We start from the raw sequence: 17,987 nt of genomic DNA on the forward strand, positions 1-17,987 counted from the left end.
AAACTATTTAAAACCTAAGCAGCACTAAAATGTCTTGGAGGTATTTAATTCTTACTTTTCAGGCAATGTCAGCCAGTCAGTTCTGTGCCCTTTCACACTGAACAGAATTTACTGCTAAAATTTAAGTCTTACGGCACACAGTAAATGTGACCAACGTGAAGGACAGGGAAAGGAGGGAGGAAAGAATATCAACACAAGTATTTGAATTAAAGGAATTCCTCAGGCAGAGTGCTATATGGCAATGGAAGTTTGCTGGGATGAACAGGTCATTTGCTACTGCTTTGAAGCAAACAGAAAAATCACATGAGCTGGTTGGGTTGCAGATAAAACATCTGAAGTTGTATCCACAGAAAGACATCCCTGTTTATCTGAAGTTGTATCCCACAAAGAAATCCCTGTTTATTTCAGTGACACGATGTCTGCATGAAAATATTTGGGGACAGGAATTACTGAAAGCCACTGTTTGGATCAACAGGTCCCCCTAAAGTACCAACTCAAGAGTCCAAGGCTGGCAGGGAGTCCTGAATGCTCATGGCCTGCACCAGGAGCATTGTCGACGAAATCCAACAGAAGCCTGAAGTTGAAAAAAACCCCTTTTGTTATAGAAAACTTATAAAATAGTCATACCATTGCAATAACTTTCATAAAGGTAATTTCCTTCTAGCACAACTCCAATCCATGTGTAATGCAGAAGAGAAGAAAAAATTACCAATCGTTCCTGAACAGCTCAGAGCAGAGAGCTTTACATTTCACTATCAGAAACCAGGGATTTGTGACTATGTTCCTACCCATATCTGCAAAGACAGATATCACTGCTTCAGTGAAAATGTTCATTACCCTCAATTACCTCTATCTTTTCTTTTTTTCTTTTGGTCATAAAAAAGAAAGAGGAAAGCTGGTAAGGATTCAGTATTTAACAACTGGCCACAGGACATTAATTCCAAGAACCTCTTTCAGAGCTTGATCTTTTATTATTATATAATTTGACTTGTGAAGCCTCTTGATGTACACTGGTGTGAGAGGAGAAGCTCTCTTTTCTCTAGGGTTTGCTGTTATGAACACTCCTCTATTATGATTAAGAGATCAGTAAACTGAGATTTAATTTAATGGTCCAATTAAGATTTGAACCCAGAATATAAAAGACTTGACTATTGACCACTCTTACAGTGGCATTAAAGCCAGGCTCCCAGTGTGCATGGTACAGCTGCAAACCTGCATGTGTCAAAGCATCCTCAGGGCCACACAGCTCTAGGCAACAGAAATCCCTCGTTATAACAGTGCCAACAGAGAAGTAATGAAGGAAGCAGGAATTAGTTTTCATGTTATGTGTTAATAAAGGTATAAGCTATAAATCTATCACTGACATCTTACTAGTATTGTGTTGCTTTTCGACTACCAAAACCTGAAAAGCTGACATTTCTGAAATCGGACATTTCCAAAATAGTATTTCATTGGATCAAACAGTTCCAACTCCCACGTTCTAACAATTTTAGGAGACTTTCTATCTGGAAAATGGCTCTAATTTAACAACATTCATTCTCCTGCTGTAAGAAAGAAGCCAGAAAGATGAGTTTAATAGAAGTATTGCAATTCACTTAATTTCTTTTGCTCAAATTACTCTTCTCATTTAAAGCCTGAAATGCCTACTCAGCTGAAATTTTACCCTTTAAAAATCATGACTCCTGCGTAAGAAGCAAGTCCTCTGTTCCTATACTTAAGTTTTCAAATGAGAATTACATGAGGAACCAGCTTTGAAGCATTCATGCAGCAACGTGGCTTTTTTTTTCTCCATAAGAAGTGCCTTTGATTTGGGCAACTCTGTTTCACTGGTTTTCTGCACCAACTGTCCCACTGCTATTCTCCAATGAGAGAGGAAGCTATATGTTAACAAGCTTCTCAAAAGCACTGTGGACATCAAAGAGAAAAAGGCAGGAAAACCAGAATGCTCAAAGAGCGTAAAGCCAGGTGAGAGACAAATTTGTTTATCTTCCTATGTAAGCAGCCTAATGACTTTCAAGCCACCTATTACATCCTATTATTAGCACTGTTAAAAACTTTTTATTAAGCAATTGGTAAATTCTAATTTCACCCCATTGACACACTAACAGTTTCAGATTTTTCAGCTGAACATAGTCCCTAATAAATAGGTCAGGTCACACATGTCTTGCTGCCTATTGAACGTTCCGCTTCTTTGCTGAACATGTATACTGGACTATTTGAATAAGCAAATGCCTGGCAAACTCAAAATGTGTTCTGCTCTATACACTCCTGGCTGACAAAAGTTTAGGTTTAAAAACACCCCACCAAAATGTATATATAAAATCCATAAAAAACACTTTCAATAAAACCTCACAGGCCAGGAAAAAAAAGGCTGTGGTAGTAGATGCAATTAATACATGCATTACAGTGTTGTGATCATTCTGCCAAACACAGCAATGTGAAAAATTTGATTAGTTACCTCCAAATCCTTAATTTACAAAAGCAATAACTGACATAATCTAGGGGAAAGCAGAGAGAAGTAATAGCTTTCTTCTTTTAAGGACAATACTAAATAGGAAAACTGACAATAATAACAATGAATCTGATTACTTACAGCCTATAAAAAGGTAGGCAGGAAAAGTACTATGTCACAACACTCCTTCAAATAACATGGGGGATATTACAAAGATGTTCAATTCTATAAAGATGACTCAAAAAGAAAAACATTGCAAGAAAAATTTAACCACTTCATTAAGGGATGCTGTGAACTAACCAAAATTCAAATTCACAAACCCAACAGATACTTACATGAGCAAAACTCATTCTTGGATAAGCAGTGACCTCTGTTCTGCAGACAAACTAGTTTTCACTTCTGCAAAACTAAGCACTCAAGAATTATACCAGTGCCCAAGAACAAGGCAGGCATTTAAATTATTAAAAACTGTGCGGTAAAATAGAAAAAAAAAATGGCAATTTTTTTTTCTAATTCACTTTTTAACCCAGAGTTACTGTTTTAATGACAAAAGTTTTACAGTACTCTGACAATTTTACTTAGACCAATTAGGGCCATCACTGAAAAAACAGCTGATAAACTTTAAATCCATAGATCTGGATGCACATTACTCTGTATTTTAAAAAAACTAGCTACATGGTTTCACATACAGTAATACAAAATACACAGCTACGTGTATCTATTGTAAAAAATCCGAGACTTCCCTAGGGAAAAGTCAAGTTCAAAGACCAGTTAAGAGAAAAATGCATCTTCTCATGCCATAGGTATTCTGCACTCATTGTAGCAGTAACTAGAATAACAATTTTTTTCTCATCCAGCATTAAGTTTGCTTGTCAAATCCACTTGCAGCTGGTAAGTACTTAATTATTAATAAATACATTGCAGCAGCAATACCACATTTCTACAGAAACTCACACATTACAATTTAAACACAATTTTGAATCCAGCATGATCTTAAACTGAGCTTTAAAAGTATAGTTTAAAACAACATCCTGTACTCTTATTCTTAAAGAACTGTAAATATTGTCACTCCAGAAAATCCCAGCACACTCCTATAAAAGGCAACTGCAGCAGAAAAATTGAATTCCTAACGTAGGAAACCATAAAATAAATGGTTTAGCTGGGGAGGTGAAACTTCTCAAATCCAGCACCACATATCAGAATGGATGGGAATTTTTCTCAGTAGCTTACAAAACCTAACTAACTCTACAAAACAATCAAGACTTTCTTGAAGAGTTCAAAGGGAAAGAAGGGCTTCAGCCTCCTCTCAGATGAGAGAAGGCAGATTTGAGGGACCACAAGCATGGATATTTAAACACAACACTTACAACTGTATTTAAAAACAAAAAAGAAACCCCCAACACTGAGCTACTCTGGTGCCCAGCATCGTGCTCAGATACCTTACAGCACTCATCACCATCAGCTTCAAGGCTGGCTCACCAGTGAGAAGTGGGGTTACTATCTCTGCTTCTTCCAGCCAGCAACAGACCAGTACAGCTGGCTGTACGTCTCACATTTTGCTCTCAGGTATAGCAGGGCTATGATGACATGCAAGGACAACATACTGCATCCTATAGCATGCACAAGTTAAAAGTCTCTGATCTGTATCCCTTTTAAGCAGACCTTCTTTCCTAATTCCACCTGACTCCTATCAGCATCAAGATGTTGACAGAAACCTCTTCATGTCATCCCCTGAATCCCACTGAACTCTCTACAACAGGCAAATAAATCAACAAAATATGAGACCGATATAATCATATACCATCTTTTGATACTGAAATTCCTTAAGTCATCCAACAGGGAGAAGTGCAACCAATAAAGCATCCTTAGTGGCTCCAGCATAGGAATTTAAATATAAATATTCTGCTTTGGCATCATGGACCGAGCTGGATCCATCAGCTCTGGCTAAACCTAATAGTGGCTAACAGAATGCATAAGGTAGGAAAAGGAAGGACAATTTATGCCTCAAAACTTCAATCTCTTATAAAATACACGTATTCCAGTTGCTTTTCTTGATTACAAGATATGTTACAAAGTTTCAGGGTTTTTTAGAGGAAATCAGGTTAAAATACTTCCTTCGTGGTGCTTAAGCCTGCCAGGGAAGCCAAGGTTGTAAAGCTCCTGAGAAGAAAAAGCTACCATACCAGCAGTAAAGTCTTGAGGGAGACAGGCTGCCCTGGCAACAGACTCTTCGTTCCAGCCTGCTCATGTCCTAGCCCCACAGCACATTTTACAACAGATTTTAATACATTTTTATAGTGGGACCTTTTGATTTATAAGCAATCATAATCATAGTGACAAATCAAATCCCAATCATGGTGGCCATTTTTGGCTATTGTACAGATGCCTAGTTTTCTAACTGCAGTGTAAGATCTTCTCTCCCTAACCCTTGTCTTGTTTTTTCTGGTTCTGTTTCAAATCTGAAGTCACCTTCTTCATCACAATTTCTACCATATAATAATATGGAGTGTCTGGCTACAAGGAGGCAGAAGCTTAGAAATAACAGCATGGAATATCTTTGGACTATGTAAGAACATCATACAGTATCATGTAAGATATGATATATAATATCATATAAGATATATAATACAAGAGATCATATTATATTATATATATGATATATAATATAAGAATATCATGTAATAGATATCATGTTGCTTTTTTGTTTTCCTTCTTCAGGTGATGACTATGTCCATATTCTCCACCAATCCTTCCATTACTTCCAACCAGAAAAACACAGCTCCAACCCTGCCAGCACCCAATGGCTGGGACAACCAGCATCCTCCTCAGACTGCTGTCCTACCAGACTACCACCTCTACAATTCTCTAAATGCACTGAGGTCTCAGATTAGATTATAGAATCAGAGAACAGAATTGTAGAATCACTTAGGTTGGAAAAATATTTAAGATCATCGAGGCCAACCCAGCACTGCCAAGCCCACCACTAAACCATGGCCCTAAGCACCACATCTGCCAGTCTTTTAAATCCCTCCAGGGATGGGGACTTCACCACCTCCCTGGGCAGCCTGTGCCTGTGTGTGAAAGCCCTTTATCTTCCATCCACCCCAACAGACTACTGAACTTCAAGCACAGTCTTGCTGATCTTATGCAGACAAAATTCTCAACTCAGATTTTTGAGCACTAGACAGCACAGCTCTGTACGCATTCAAACCTTGGTTGGCTATTATTTGTAATACTGCCCAGCTCAGACCCCATGTGAACTCTCTTCTAAAAGCCATAGAGAAACCAACCAACAGTAGTAAGAGCTTACATCTTTGGAAGAACTAAGACTTTTGAATATGCCAGTACTATGTGTTTGCTCTAAGGTCTCTTTGTAACTATGCACGTCTAGAGACATGACGATAAGGCACCCAACCATTACTGCATGTTGTTGAAACATTGCGTACAAGGAGTGCAAGAGAATTTCTGGGTGTTGCATGTCCTTCCTTGGATCTTGAGATGGGTCCTACACACCAGTAAGTCAATCTGCTTCAAAGATGCCACTACACATGGTGAAAACCCCCATGTGAGATGGCTGGAAAAGGCTGGTGTAGGGAAGATCCTCACAACACAAAAGGCTCCTTTTATAATTCTGAGTTTAAAGGTCGAGATGAGACATGCGTGTCTTCTCTACTGACGGCTGCCGCCTCTTCTGATGAGCCAGCAGACCACATGCTTGGCCATTTCATAACCCAATTAAATCAAAATAATCCAGATGAGCTTACTTTGAACCATGATTTAAATTTTGAACAGTAGATGTCCATAACCTCAGAGCATTTTGACAAAAGCCAAGCCTCTCAGAAATACACATGCAGTTATGCTAGATGACAAGACTACTGAGTGGTGGTAACAGTTGACTGCAACAATACCAGTAAGATAACCTCCTCCTGACAAAAATATAACCAGAGGAACACATCTCGCTTTGGTCTGCAGAAACAGCAGTACAATAACATGGAACAAAAACAGAAACCAGGAACATAGGAAAAAGCTCCGAAGCCGCAAATGAAGTATCACACTAAAAACTAGACCAAGTTCCTAAGCATCAAGGTAGCATATCTCACACCACACCAGGATCTATGATTTCAGAGGCCAACATCTGCAAATGCTTGGAAGACTCATAGACTCCATGTCTACAATTTGAGAAATTAATAAGAGAGCAGGCTTTTAAGACAATGCCTGTGACACATAATGGAAAAATACCTCCAATTCAAATTTTGGATGCTCAACGTCACTGCCAAGGGTATGAAAAGAGGGCAAGTATCAAGCAAGGAAAAAGGAATGGCAGAATACATTCATCCTGGTTACTCATCCATACTTTCAAAACCAAGCATTTCCAAAAGAGGAGGGGCTTGGAGAGAATTAAACCCTAAAAAGCAGTGGTTTAAGAATAAAATGTATCTCTTGTCCTTTACAAAGTGTACAGGCACACAATCGCAATTTACTTATTTTTGGCACACTGTCTGTACTCAAAGCAGGTGTAGGTCTTATTGCCCAGCCTCATCACAGAACGATCATTGCGTTATGTCTGATTTAACAAATAGATCTTTTGCCAAATATGCAGGAAGAAGTAAAGCAAGCTGAAAATCCAGTCTGCATAGCATTTGAGAATCACCACTTAGTGCCTTTTTATAATATGTGATACATGACTAAAAAAACATAATTCACAAATCCCTGAACACCTTCTGGTTTCAAAGCAGCTACTAAGCTGTTCTGTTAAGGGAATCACAAGTCAGAAGTTTCTTAGACAAACTGATATTTTTGTGCATTCAGAACAGATTCAAGTATAAGACGAATCAGATTTATTCTGGGATTATTTAGTTATTCAGTTATCATTCCAGCTATTTAGTTCATCAGTATTTATTCAGACATATAAAATTCAAGTTTCTTTCCTCCTGAATTTCAGCAAAGATGAGTTTCAAGAGAAGTCTTTATATTTACCTGATGATCCTCTGAGCAGCATACTGATGAAGTGAGCGGAACTGTGCTGACATATTTGCTAAGGCTGCCAGACAATTTGTATGAAGGTATTTGTCCTGTCAGAAAGAAGAGGAAAGAAAAAAAAACACACATCAAAGTGTTCTTTTGCTATACACTGACCCCTATTTGCAGGAATCATTCAAAACACTAGGTAATATATGTTGCTTTGAAGGACATGGTCAAAAGCATATGGCAGAAAATGTATATATTGGTGGTGTTTTAAATATGTTTTCTTAAAATACAAGGCTTATAAAAAAGTGATTGTTTCATACAGATTTCAGAGCGTATACGGCTCTATGTATACACACATATACAGATGTGCAATGCCTTTATATCCTTAGCAATGCTGTTTTACAGTAACATCACAGAGATGCAATAAATACCGAAAGATGTTCCCCTCCTCTCCTTTCCTCTCTCTCCCTTTTCTAGTCTCATCCTAAAATTTTCTTCTTCAAAACTCATCTCTTTACTAACTCTTTTAAAGCATTCTATATATCCCACAACCACAACCATACAATACTTCGGAGGTCTGGTCTCCTTGTTAGCATCCTCGAAACCATTTGACCAGGTAAGCATTTAAATGACAGCCCTATCAAAGTAAAGGGTTTTCACAGAACCAAGCTTAGCCACTTATCCAATCTAACAGGGATTTATTTCCCTATTCAAGTGTAAAATATGCATTTATGTAACATGACAGATTCCAAATCCTACAAATAAATGTCAAGAATGTCCTTGTTTCTTCCAATTCTTTTGATCATAGAAGTGAAATACTTAAGTTTTCCTATTTAAAATAGATTTTAAAACTTTTGCTACTTTTTCATGTAAAAACTTCTGTGCTTTTAGTTGTTGAAAATATTCAAAAGAAGCCTTGATACCATGCTTCTATGTTTGAGATAAGGTACAGAATCAAATGGTCAAAAAAACATACAAATGCAATCTGATACAAGGCTATTAAGTTGAAGCAGTTTGCTCTGCTAGAGCTCAAGAAGGTTTTATGGCCCAGTCACTGTCCTGCTTTATAAAACCACTAACAGAGCTGAAATTTCCACTTCTGTGTAATATAACACACAAACAATCTATGAAGAATAATTTCTTCTCGTGAAACAAAGGAACTTTTTTCTTCCCATCTGAAGATGAGTTTAGTGCCTAAATTATGGTCTCTTGAGAATCCTACTTAATGAACTAGGTACAGAAATCATGTTACAAGTTCAGACCACTTAACACTGCGCTTAGTTAATATGGTAGATCTATCCGTTTCCTTCCCTCCTGCACATTCAGTTGCCAATTGGTTGCAACGGAATGAAGAAAATCCCATACCCTGTTTAAAACTGAATTCATACTGTTGAAGTTTGAAACCCACACAATGTGCGTAAGCACTACACTTAACTCTTACCCTGGTCCGTGTCATGTTGTACTGGATGGTTCTTATCACGACTAGTATCAGGAGACTCCCAAGTGAGATCTCTGTTAAGACACGCTCAGCATACCAAGTGATATTTTTCAATATCTGGAAAAAAAAAAAAAAAAAAAAAGGAAAAAAAAGAACAAAGCTCTTCAGTACCTAGGCCTGAATAACATAGAAAGCTGTCTGGACTCTTTTATTCCTTAACGTAGGTTAATTAGCTACCAGCCTCAAATGCTGACAAAACCTACTGTACTCTAAAGCATGAATTAAAAAAAAAAAAAAAAAAAAAAAAAAGGAGAAAAAAATATAAAAGACAAGACTTCTGCAGTATTATCACCTAGTCGATCTCATCAACTTTATTCTAAGTCATGTGGGAACACACTCAGTGTAGAAAGATGATTAAATTGGGCAATTCCCTAATTTCTATGCCCTGTGCCACCACACTCCTATGTTCTTTTTGATCTTGCACTTTACAAAGTCTCCAGTTCCACCCTAGACACCTGAATAATGCTGCCAATTCCTTCCCATTTTCCCTCATTACAAGTTGGGCAAGAGGCAGCATGTATGAGCTCTGACTGATGAGCAAGAGCACACATGCCACAGGTCGCAGGGCAGATCAACAGGTTAACTGCTGACTTCACATTCAAGCTTTTCTCTTGTCTGACGTGAGGTCTCTTCCCTTAATAGGTTAGAGAAAGTCATCAGCTAAATTAAGAGCTTCCTATCTTTCAGTGGTCTCCACTGTCAGGGTAGATGAAGTTCACCACCACTTCTGAGTTTATCACAGGAGAATCAACCCACTCTTCCCTATTACTCAGCTGACCAACCTGGAAGGATAGAGCAAACACATGCACAAGAAAACCCTGCTTTTAAGGACTGGTAAAAATGAGTCAATGGGAAGTGCCCTAAAAACATGGGGAAGATCCTCTGCAAATTCAGGGTTACTCTGGGTCAAAACAAAAATGTGCTTAATGCTGACTATTGCACACAAAGCTATCACCCGGTATAACCCCATCTTTGATATATTAAGTGTGATTCATTGAAACTTCATGCTCAATGAAAAGAATACTGATGTCTTAAAAAACCAAACCCCATCAACCTCAACAACCAACTTAACTTCTCGACAACACTTATGACTATATCCCTTCTTCCCACCTCTCCTTTGCATAGGTGAATTGTCTCCCTTCGTTCTACAACATTTCTGCTTTTAGAACTCTTTCTTCCTCCCACTGACAAGCTAGCTCAGCAAAACTTCTTCTTTCTTTACAAGAGACGATAGAAAAGTAGCAACTGACTTCCTACGAGGAGATACAAAGAGCGAGCTGGCCACTAAATGACTTGCAGAAGACAGAGAAAGACAATGCTGGGAGCTACATCAAGCTTCTGATGATTTTAATTTACTCCTAAGATATACACATTCATATAAACTCTGATGGAAGAAACGTAATTTTATTCGTGAAAAATAAGGGGTATCTGGAAATCAAAATTAAAACTATATATATTAATTTAGTAAAATTCTGAAATATTTAAAAACATAGCACTTTCAGAACATAAAGTGTCATACAGCTACCTAAAAAAAAGTAAAATAAAAAATAATCTAAACAAAGAGATCTACACAGGCTTCTGAAGGAATACAATACTAAATTCTGTAAAATCTGTGGCAGAATCCAGGCCCAAAGATTAGGCAGGTATCTCTTATCAAGAAGTGTTACACCATAGCATCATCTTAGACTACAACTTGACACTGTCACAGAGAAATGACAGCACATCTGAAAGTAAGAACATTGGTTATATTCACATATTCAGGTGACCTGGAGAAATGGACAGTTAACAAATGAGTATTTAGTTCTCCTTAATTATTTGTTAAAGATGCAAAACCGTTTTATCTCATTAATGATAATGACAAAGGGTTACTTCATTTCTTTGATAACCAGGTGTGTACAACAACTGTATGTCATATTTTTAAATTATGTAGTCACTTGGTTGCTAATCACTAAAAGAGCACAGAACTGGAATCCAAAAAGGTCACCACATCGTTGTAGTTTCCATAATATTAAATATGTCTTTTGAAATTCTGTATTTTATCTATTTAAGGGGATCAGTGATTATGGTCACACACATTGTTCAACTCATCAAAGACAGTATGTTAAGCAATCTTTTCCTCTTTGCCTCCATTTGATTAGGAAACAGGAGAGCAAGAGCAAGCTACTAACAGCTTCTTCCACTCAGCCCAGAGCCTGGATCTGTGCAAACCTCTCTGAATTACAGAATCATGGAATCATCCAGGTTGGAAAAGACCTTTGAGATCACCAAGCCCAACCGCTAACCCGCACTGCCAAGGCCACCGCTAACCATGGCCCCCAGCGCCACACCTACAGGTGTTATAAATCCCCCCCGGGCGGGTGCCGCCAGCCCCCCGGGCAGCCTGTGCCAGCCTCGGCCACCCTTTCCGTGAGGGGATTTTCCCTCATTCCCAGCCCAACCCTCCCCCGGCACAAGGTGAGGCCGTTCCCTCTCGTCCTGTCGCCTGTTCCCTGGGAGAAGAGCCCGACCCCCCTGGCTCCAGCCCCTCTCAGGGGGTTGCAGGGAGCCAGAAGGTCTCCCCTCAGCCCCCCCTCTCCAGGCTGACCCCCCAGCTCCCCCAGCCGCTCCCCACAGCACTTGTGCCCCAGCCCCCTCCCCAGCCCCCTGCCTAGCTTGATTTTTGCAGTAAGTTTAAGACACATGCACAGAGCACACACCTCCCACAAAGCCCCACACACGAAGCGAAGGATTTATATCATAATCTGTAAAACATCAAAGATGGTAAGTACTCTGCTGTTCTGAGGACCCAACAGGCACTCAGTGTCACCGTAACGCAAACTGTATTAGTGTTGAGAATAGAGAGGTTAGATTATAATTGTTTCATCCCACCTACTCTGAATACATACTCCAAAAGCCCTGTAATATATAATTCCACTTTGTTTTTTCCATCAACTTTTGCCCTTAAATCCCAAACATGTACATGTGCTTTAAGAGTTCCTGTTCATTATCAGCTGGGATCAAGTCCTCCCTTCCCTTCCACACCATACTCCCACTGATGCATTTAAAAGTGTTTTCACCAGCTCTAAACACAAAGACATATCCAATCAAAGTCAGACACACAGCACAATGACAACAAAGACCTTTAAGAAATGCACCCAAAAGTTCCTCTCTCAGAAAACTTTGCACTCATGACAGAAATATATCTGATTAATCAGAAACATTCAAACCAGCAGAATTAAAAGGAAAAAAAATAGTTTTTCTCACAGGACTCCTCCTTTGGGGCAGAAAAGCAGCCACCACCTTCACATAACATTTTCTCAGCTACCCCGAAGCCTGATGCTCCCCAGTACGTGTCTGCCCACCCATCCAGGCACTTGCTTTTCAATGACTCCACCGCAGAGCACCCCAAGGCGAGCTCTGCAATGGGTACTGTGGCTCTTCCCAGCATTTGTGATAGGAGTATTGCTGGCAAAAAACAGGGTATTATTTAACACAAGGCACTGGGGGATATTATATTTCCCTTAGTATTGTGTAGGATGCTACCACAGATAATACCTCATACCCAAGACATGATTACACGTACATTTTATCAAAACTCTTAGTCAACAGATTCTAAAGCAAAACCCAAGTGGAAGAAAAAGAAACCTCTGAAGCCTATTCTAGACATGCTGACGGCGAGGGAAGTCAAGCGGGCAAACTCAATATGAGTGATAAAGCAAGCTTCGATTTATTACGGCGTGATTATGTCTTATATACAGATGCCTACTAGTCATCTGCTGATTGGCTAAGCTCTAAAGGGTTACATTTTCATACGTCCTCCTGCTTGCGGTTTCTGCGGTTAGCTAGCTACATATTTTTTTTTCTCTCTTGTCTACGCTAATTCCTCAAAGTTATTTACAACATTAGGCACAAGGTCAGTGTGTTTTTCTCAGCTTCCTTATCAGCGTGCCTCAGCACAGCCGCGAGGCCTGCTTCAGCTAACTTACGCTACCTTCGTTTGACAAAGATTTTCAAGGGAGTCAGGGCCATGATCACACAGCCATTCTGCAACGTAGACAAGGGTAATACTTTGTAAGTAGTATCTTTAAAATGCCTTTTTTCTTAGGTTTTAGGTGCGTGTGTGGGTTTTAAATAATTTTTAATCTTCCAGGCTCTGCAAACTCTACGTGCACATGTATTTCTTTCATTTACCTCCCAGTCTTATTCTCACCTTAACTCTGTGTCTCTTGAAGCTCTTTCACAGTACAAGAGACATCTGAAATAGCATCCTAATTATGATTCATCAGACTCCCTCCTCCCTCACTTTATTCCTAGCATAACTCAAAGATTTTTTTTTCATTAAGTATTTCAGGGAAGACTGCATTTGCCTATGCTGAAAGGTCTTGGTGTTTTTCTTTGATGAACCTCCTAGAAAGGAAGAACCTCTCCTAAAAGGCTTCTTACCTATTTATGCTTTGAAAATCATGCACACAAAGGCCTGCACAACAAGAGGTACATCCCGAATATCATTACAGACTAGATATTCTAAGGTGAACAAAGAAGATACAGCCACTGAAGACATACTTGGTAGGCTCAGAAAATTCATGTTAATAGGCAAGCTGATCCAGCTTGAGATACAGAAGCCATTTCTGTACCACTTATGAAGAGGCAAAATAAAAGTAATAATGACAATAATATCGCCATTATCACATGCTATCTAGCACCTGACTTTCTGTCAGCAGCCGCCTATTCCCCACAAGGGAGCTAAACGTGAGTGAAACCAATGACTGTAACCCATAGATGGGTAAACCCCAGTAACAGTAGTGCAGCGCTGGCTAAGATGACAAACATCCCCAGCAACAGGCTCAAGTGTGACAATTTCTGGTAAACACCTTTTGCTAAAAGAACAGAAAAATCAGAATATGAGGGAAAGACTTGAGAGCTATTTAAGTGAAGAACAGTCAAGGCTGAGGAACAAATAGGAAACATGAAATCACTATAAGAAAGGTTTCCGCATATAGCAGGCGGTGAGTGGATGCAGAAACAGGTATAATTTCTGGTTATAACAAGTCACTAATACTATTTTAAGACTTAGTGATGATGGCATGAATGAAAGCAAGTCATCCAAGGAGTTTCAGTAAACAAGGACAACTAGTCAGGACAGACAACATAGATGATTAACAGGGACGGCCCGAAAGGCAAAGAAAAATCCACATGTATTTTCACAAAACAGGCAACTGAAAAGTTACAAAGCTATTAGTTGTGTAATTAATGGATTACACAAATGAAACTTCACTGTAGGAAGATATTCTGCTAGATGAAAACTTGATCATCCTAAGGTTGCTAAGCATAAACCCATGATCAGATATAGCAAGTTAGTGGGTTATTTCACAGCTGCAAAATGCTAAAATAAGTGTAGGGAGTCACTTTAGTTACAATTGTCTGTGATTTCTTAGAAACTGATTATGTGAATTGTTATGACTATGTGAATGTATCGGTTTTCAAGAGAAGATTTTATACAAAGAAATAAATGAACCACTTTGGCAAAGAGAAATATCTCAACTGGAGCACTTGAACCTTCCAGAAGAAAAACATACTGTTATTTGAAGAATCATATATGATCATTAAGTAATGGTTACACCCTGTAATACATAAACATAGCAGGGATATGTTGTGGTTGCACGTTTAATTTTCCTGACTTCTGAATGCTTAAGATTACTGAAAATTTAACATATTTTTAAAACAAAATACAACTGTGAAAATGAGTAGTGTAAAATGGTATTTGTTTTGACATAATGCACAATATAAATCCAAACCAATAATACATAAAGAGATGTAATTCCACATGCTTATTGGAAAGAAAGCACTTAATTCAATTTGTTCTAAAACTATACTCAAGGGTTGGGGTTTTTTTATCCCCTCTGAGACAAAATAGGCTTACCCTGACAAAAAAGATCAGCTTCCTGATTACATCTCTAATAAGCTATTTCTTAAAGTCTCTCATATATAACTGAAATAGCAAAGCAACCTCCTCCCACAAATAAAGCGAGGCCCCTGTTTCCCTCCACTCCCTTTGGTGCTATTTTGTGGAGCACATCCCTCTACTTGATCAGCCAAAGTGGAAGTTCCTTGATTCACACTATGATGGAACTCAGGAGTCTCAGGTCCCATCATGTGCTCTCTCTAACAAAGGGTGTCCCCATGGGACAGGAGGAATGGGACTGGAACAAGTTAGATAACCTCAAGGAAGACCTTGAGCCCTCCAGCATCTCCAGTCACATCTTTCTCATCCACCCATGGCTCCCTGTGCTATGCACAAGCCATCATCCTTCCCATTTTCCCTCCCTGTAGCTCATGCCCGGCTCCTTGCCCTCCCGGACCCCATTCCTTCTCAGATCTTTCTCTTCCCAGCTACCACTTCCCTCACCCCACACCTTGCCCATTCCAGTCCCACATCAAAAAGAAGCCTGACTTCACCTTCTCCAGCATTTTGCCACTCCTGTCCTGCCTCTTCTCTAACTTCTTTGCTCAGCAACCCCAAATCTTACCTGAATCATAGAACAGAATCACAGAATTGTTTAAGTTGGAAAAGACCTTTGAGATCATCGATTCCAACCGTTAACCCAGCATTGCCAATCCCACCACTAAATTGTGTCCCCAAGATCCCTCTTAGATCCCTCCAGGGCTGGTGACTCCACCACCGCCCTGGGCAGCCTGTGCCAGTGCCTGACAGCCCCTTATCTTCCACCCATCCCCAAAGGTTACTGAAGTGTTAACTTCAAGCTCAGTCTTGCCATTCTTAGGCCTGTTTCTTGTTTAATCCATATCTTTCTCCCTCATTGCACTCATCTCACACTCCTCGTGCAGCCAGGCACAACCTCTTTCCAATTTCTCCTAATTGTCGTTACCTCAGACTCCTGTTCCTATGTGCTGTCTTCAGACATGGAGACATGGTGCTCAGGGACACAGTTTAGTGATGGACTTGGCAGTATGAGGTTAACAGTCGGACTCAATGATTTTAAAGGTCTTTTCCAACCTGAATGATTCTATGTGGCTTCAACCACTGCCAAGCAGCCACAGAAGCATCACTGGGAGGCCAGTCCCACCCCACAGGAGCTGGAAGCAGCACTTATGCAAGCTTCAGCTTGTCCCTGCACATCTGATACATTATCCCTAGTCAGGGGAGGATGCAAACAGCGCAGCTGTGGCTCTGGAAGCAGCAAAATGAGGATATTCAGTCACCATGGACATCAGGCCACCTCTGGTTAACTATCTGCTGTGCAGATGGAAAAAAAACTGCTCCCCTTCCCCTGGAGATTTATAATTTGGTCAAATATAGTCAGATTATCAGCAGTGGAGCTCTAGCACAAAGGCCACCTGCCAAACTTCAAATTCTCAATGCAAAACTTGAAGTTACCAGAGCTTGTTAAAGAACACATTGGCAGTTGTAACCATGGACATGTTCGTGCCCTAGTTCCACTCCAGAAATGGTCAATGGTTCTCCGCAAAACTTTAAAAAGCACTAGCCCTGGAAAATTACATTCATTGAGATAACTATGCCTTGGAATAGTCCACTACTCTAAAAAAGTTAAAAAGTTACATATACATACCAGTCCCTGTCACCTGCACTCTCCTCTCCCCCATACTGAAGAACACAACCATAGCAGGTAAGCAATTAAATGGTTATTTAAAAAAAAAACAAAACCAGCAGCAACCACCACCGTGTCTCACATGGTTTTGCGTTTCAGAAGCATGAAACATGAAAATTTCTTAAATTTCAGAATCATCTACCAGAAATCAGTGCCACAATTTGAACAATCTCATTCGTTTATAGAGAGTATTATAAAGAGAAAAGTGAAAAAACAGAAGCTCAGACCTGGGGTGGTCTTGCAAGAACAATTTTAAAAAAATAATTACTGTTCTACCACTGGGTTCCTGGACACCTACAACTCAAGGTGCAAGAACTTCAGATGCAAAGAACAGGAACTCAGTTCTATATATATAGGGAACACTGATATTCCCAGTTTCTCATAACTCTGTTTGTGAGATACTTCTTAACACAATAAAAATACAGTTAAATTGTGATTTACAGTCTCTTGCTGTTTACTACAGCATAAACATACACACAGCATAAACAGCATACAGTACTGTAGTAGTACTATAGTATATATTACTGCTACATTAAGTATTATATGATGTTATTTTGACATCTGATGTCATTGTATATAGTTTCATAAATCAGAGAAGAAAAATCACCAATACTTGTCCCCTTTAGGGAATTATTGAGTTTACTCTTTTACTCTGTTTTTATTATTATTAGCGAACAAAATTGAGCTCTACGTGGTTACAGGGATCTAACAGCATTAAGCCAATTGCAGGAACAGGACCTATGGTTTTAATCATATTTTCCAGGCTCTTAAAACCACATTCATTTTAAACAAAAAAATGCTTCAGCAGTCAAAAACTTTCTGTGGTTTCCTGAGCTCTTTACCAGTTGGTATAATCACAAGATTTATAAAACTGTGCTTACTAAAATTAATCTTAAAAATCAATAAATAAATGTGGGTTAAATACCACAAAGGAAAATAGCCCTTAAATGGACTGTACAGTCATGCTTCTTTTAAGAACCATACACAGGATACACAGCAGCAGAGAGAAAAACAGGTTGATCTAAAATACATCAATTTTTTTTCTTCATGCTTTATTCAAGTGATGGGGGAAAAAAATAAAATCCTGCTGTAATTGCTAGAATTTGATAAATATTCACAGTGATTAAGAGTTTCATTCCAGTTATGTAATGACACTAGACGTTCACATTTTGCAGAAATCCCAATACAACTTTCCTCTCTCCTGACTCCCTTCATTTTGCTGCCCTATAATACCCTCTCAGCCTTTAGGAGATGTGGAGACAAGAAAGTATGAGACTAATTTCTTAGATTATACTGTCGTTTTTTTAATAGTTAACTTGGCCATGTCATACCTGGAAACTTTCATTTAAATAACTCAAAAAGATGGGCATGGGGAAGTGATTTATCTGTACGATTTGGATCTTTTTTCCACAAAGTGGGGAACTAACTACACTTTTTCTCCATCATGGGATCTGCAGGAATC

At 39.2% G+C, this 17,987-nt stretch overlaps 1 protein-coding gene across 4 annotated transcripts in view; it reads right to left on the reverse strand.

Annotated features, from left to right (window-relative positions):
• The window catches only part of DYM (dymeclin), a 220,029-nt gene that overhangs the window by 103,873 nt on the left and 98,169 nt on the right, over positions 1-17,987 (reverse strand). For all 4 annotated transcript variants that reach the window (XM_040579681.1, XM_040579683.1, XM_040579680.1 and 1 more), the window contains 2 exons: positions 8,862-8,975; positions 7,430-7,524 (listed from right to left, as the gene is read on the reverse strand). In XM_040579681.1, the coding sequence (XP_040435615.1) occupies positions 7,430-7,524; positions 8,862-8,975 (209 nt within the window). The remainder of the gene's footprint in view (positions 1-7,429; positions 7,525-8,861; positions 8,976-17,987) is intronic.

Source organism: Falco naumanni, chromosome Z (assembly GCF_017639655.2).
Source record: "Falco naumanni isolate bFalNau1 chromosome Z, bFalNau1.pat, whole genome shotgun sequence".
Lineage (NCBI taxonomy): Eukaryota > Metazoa > Chordata > Aves > Falconiformes > Falconidae > Falco > Falco naumanni.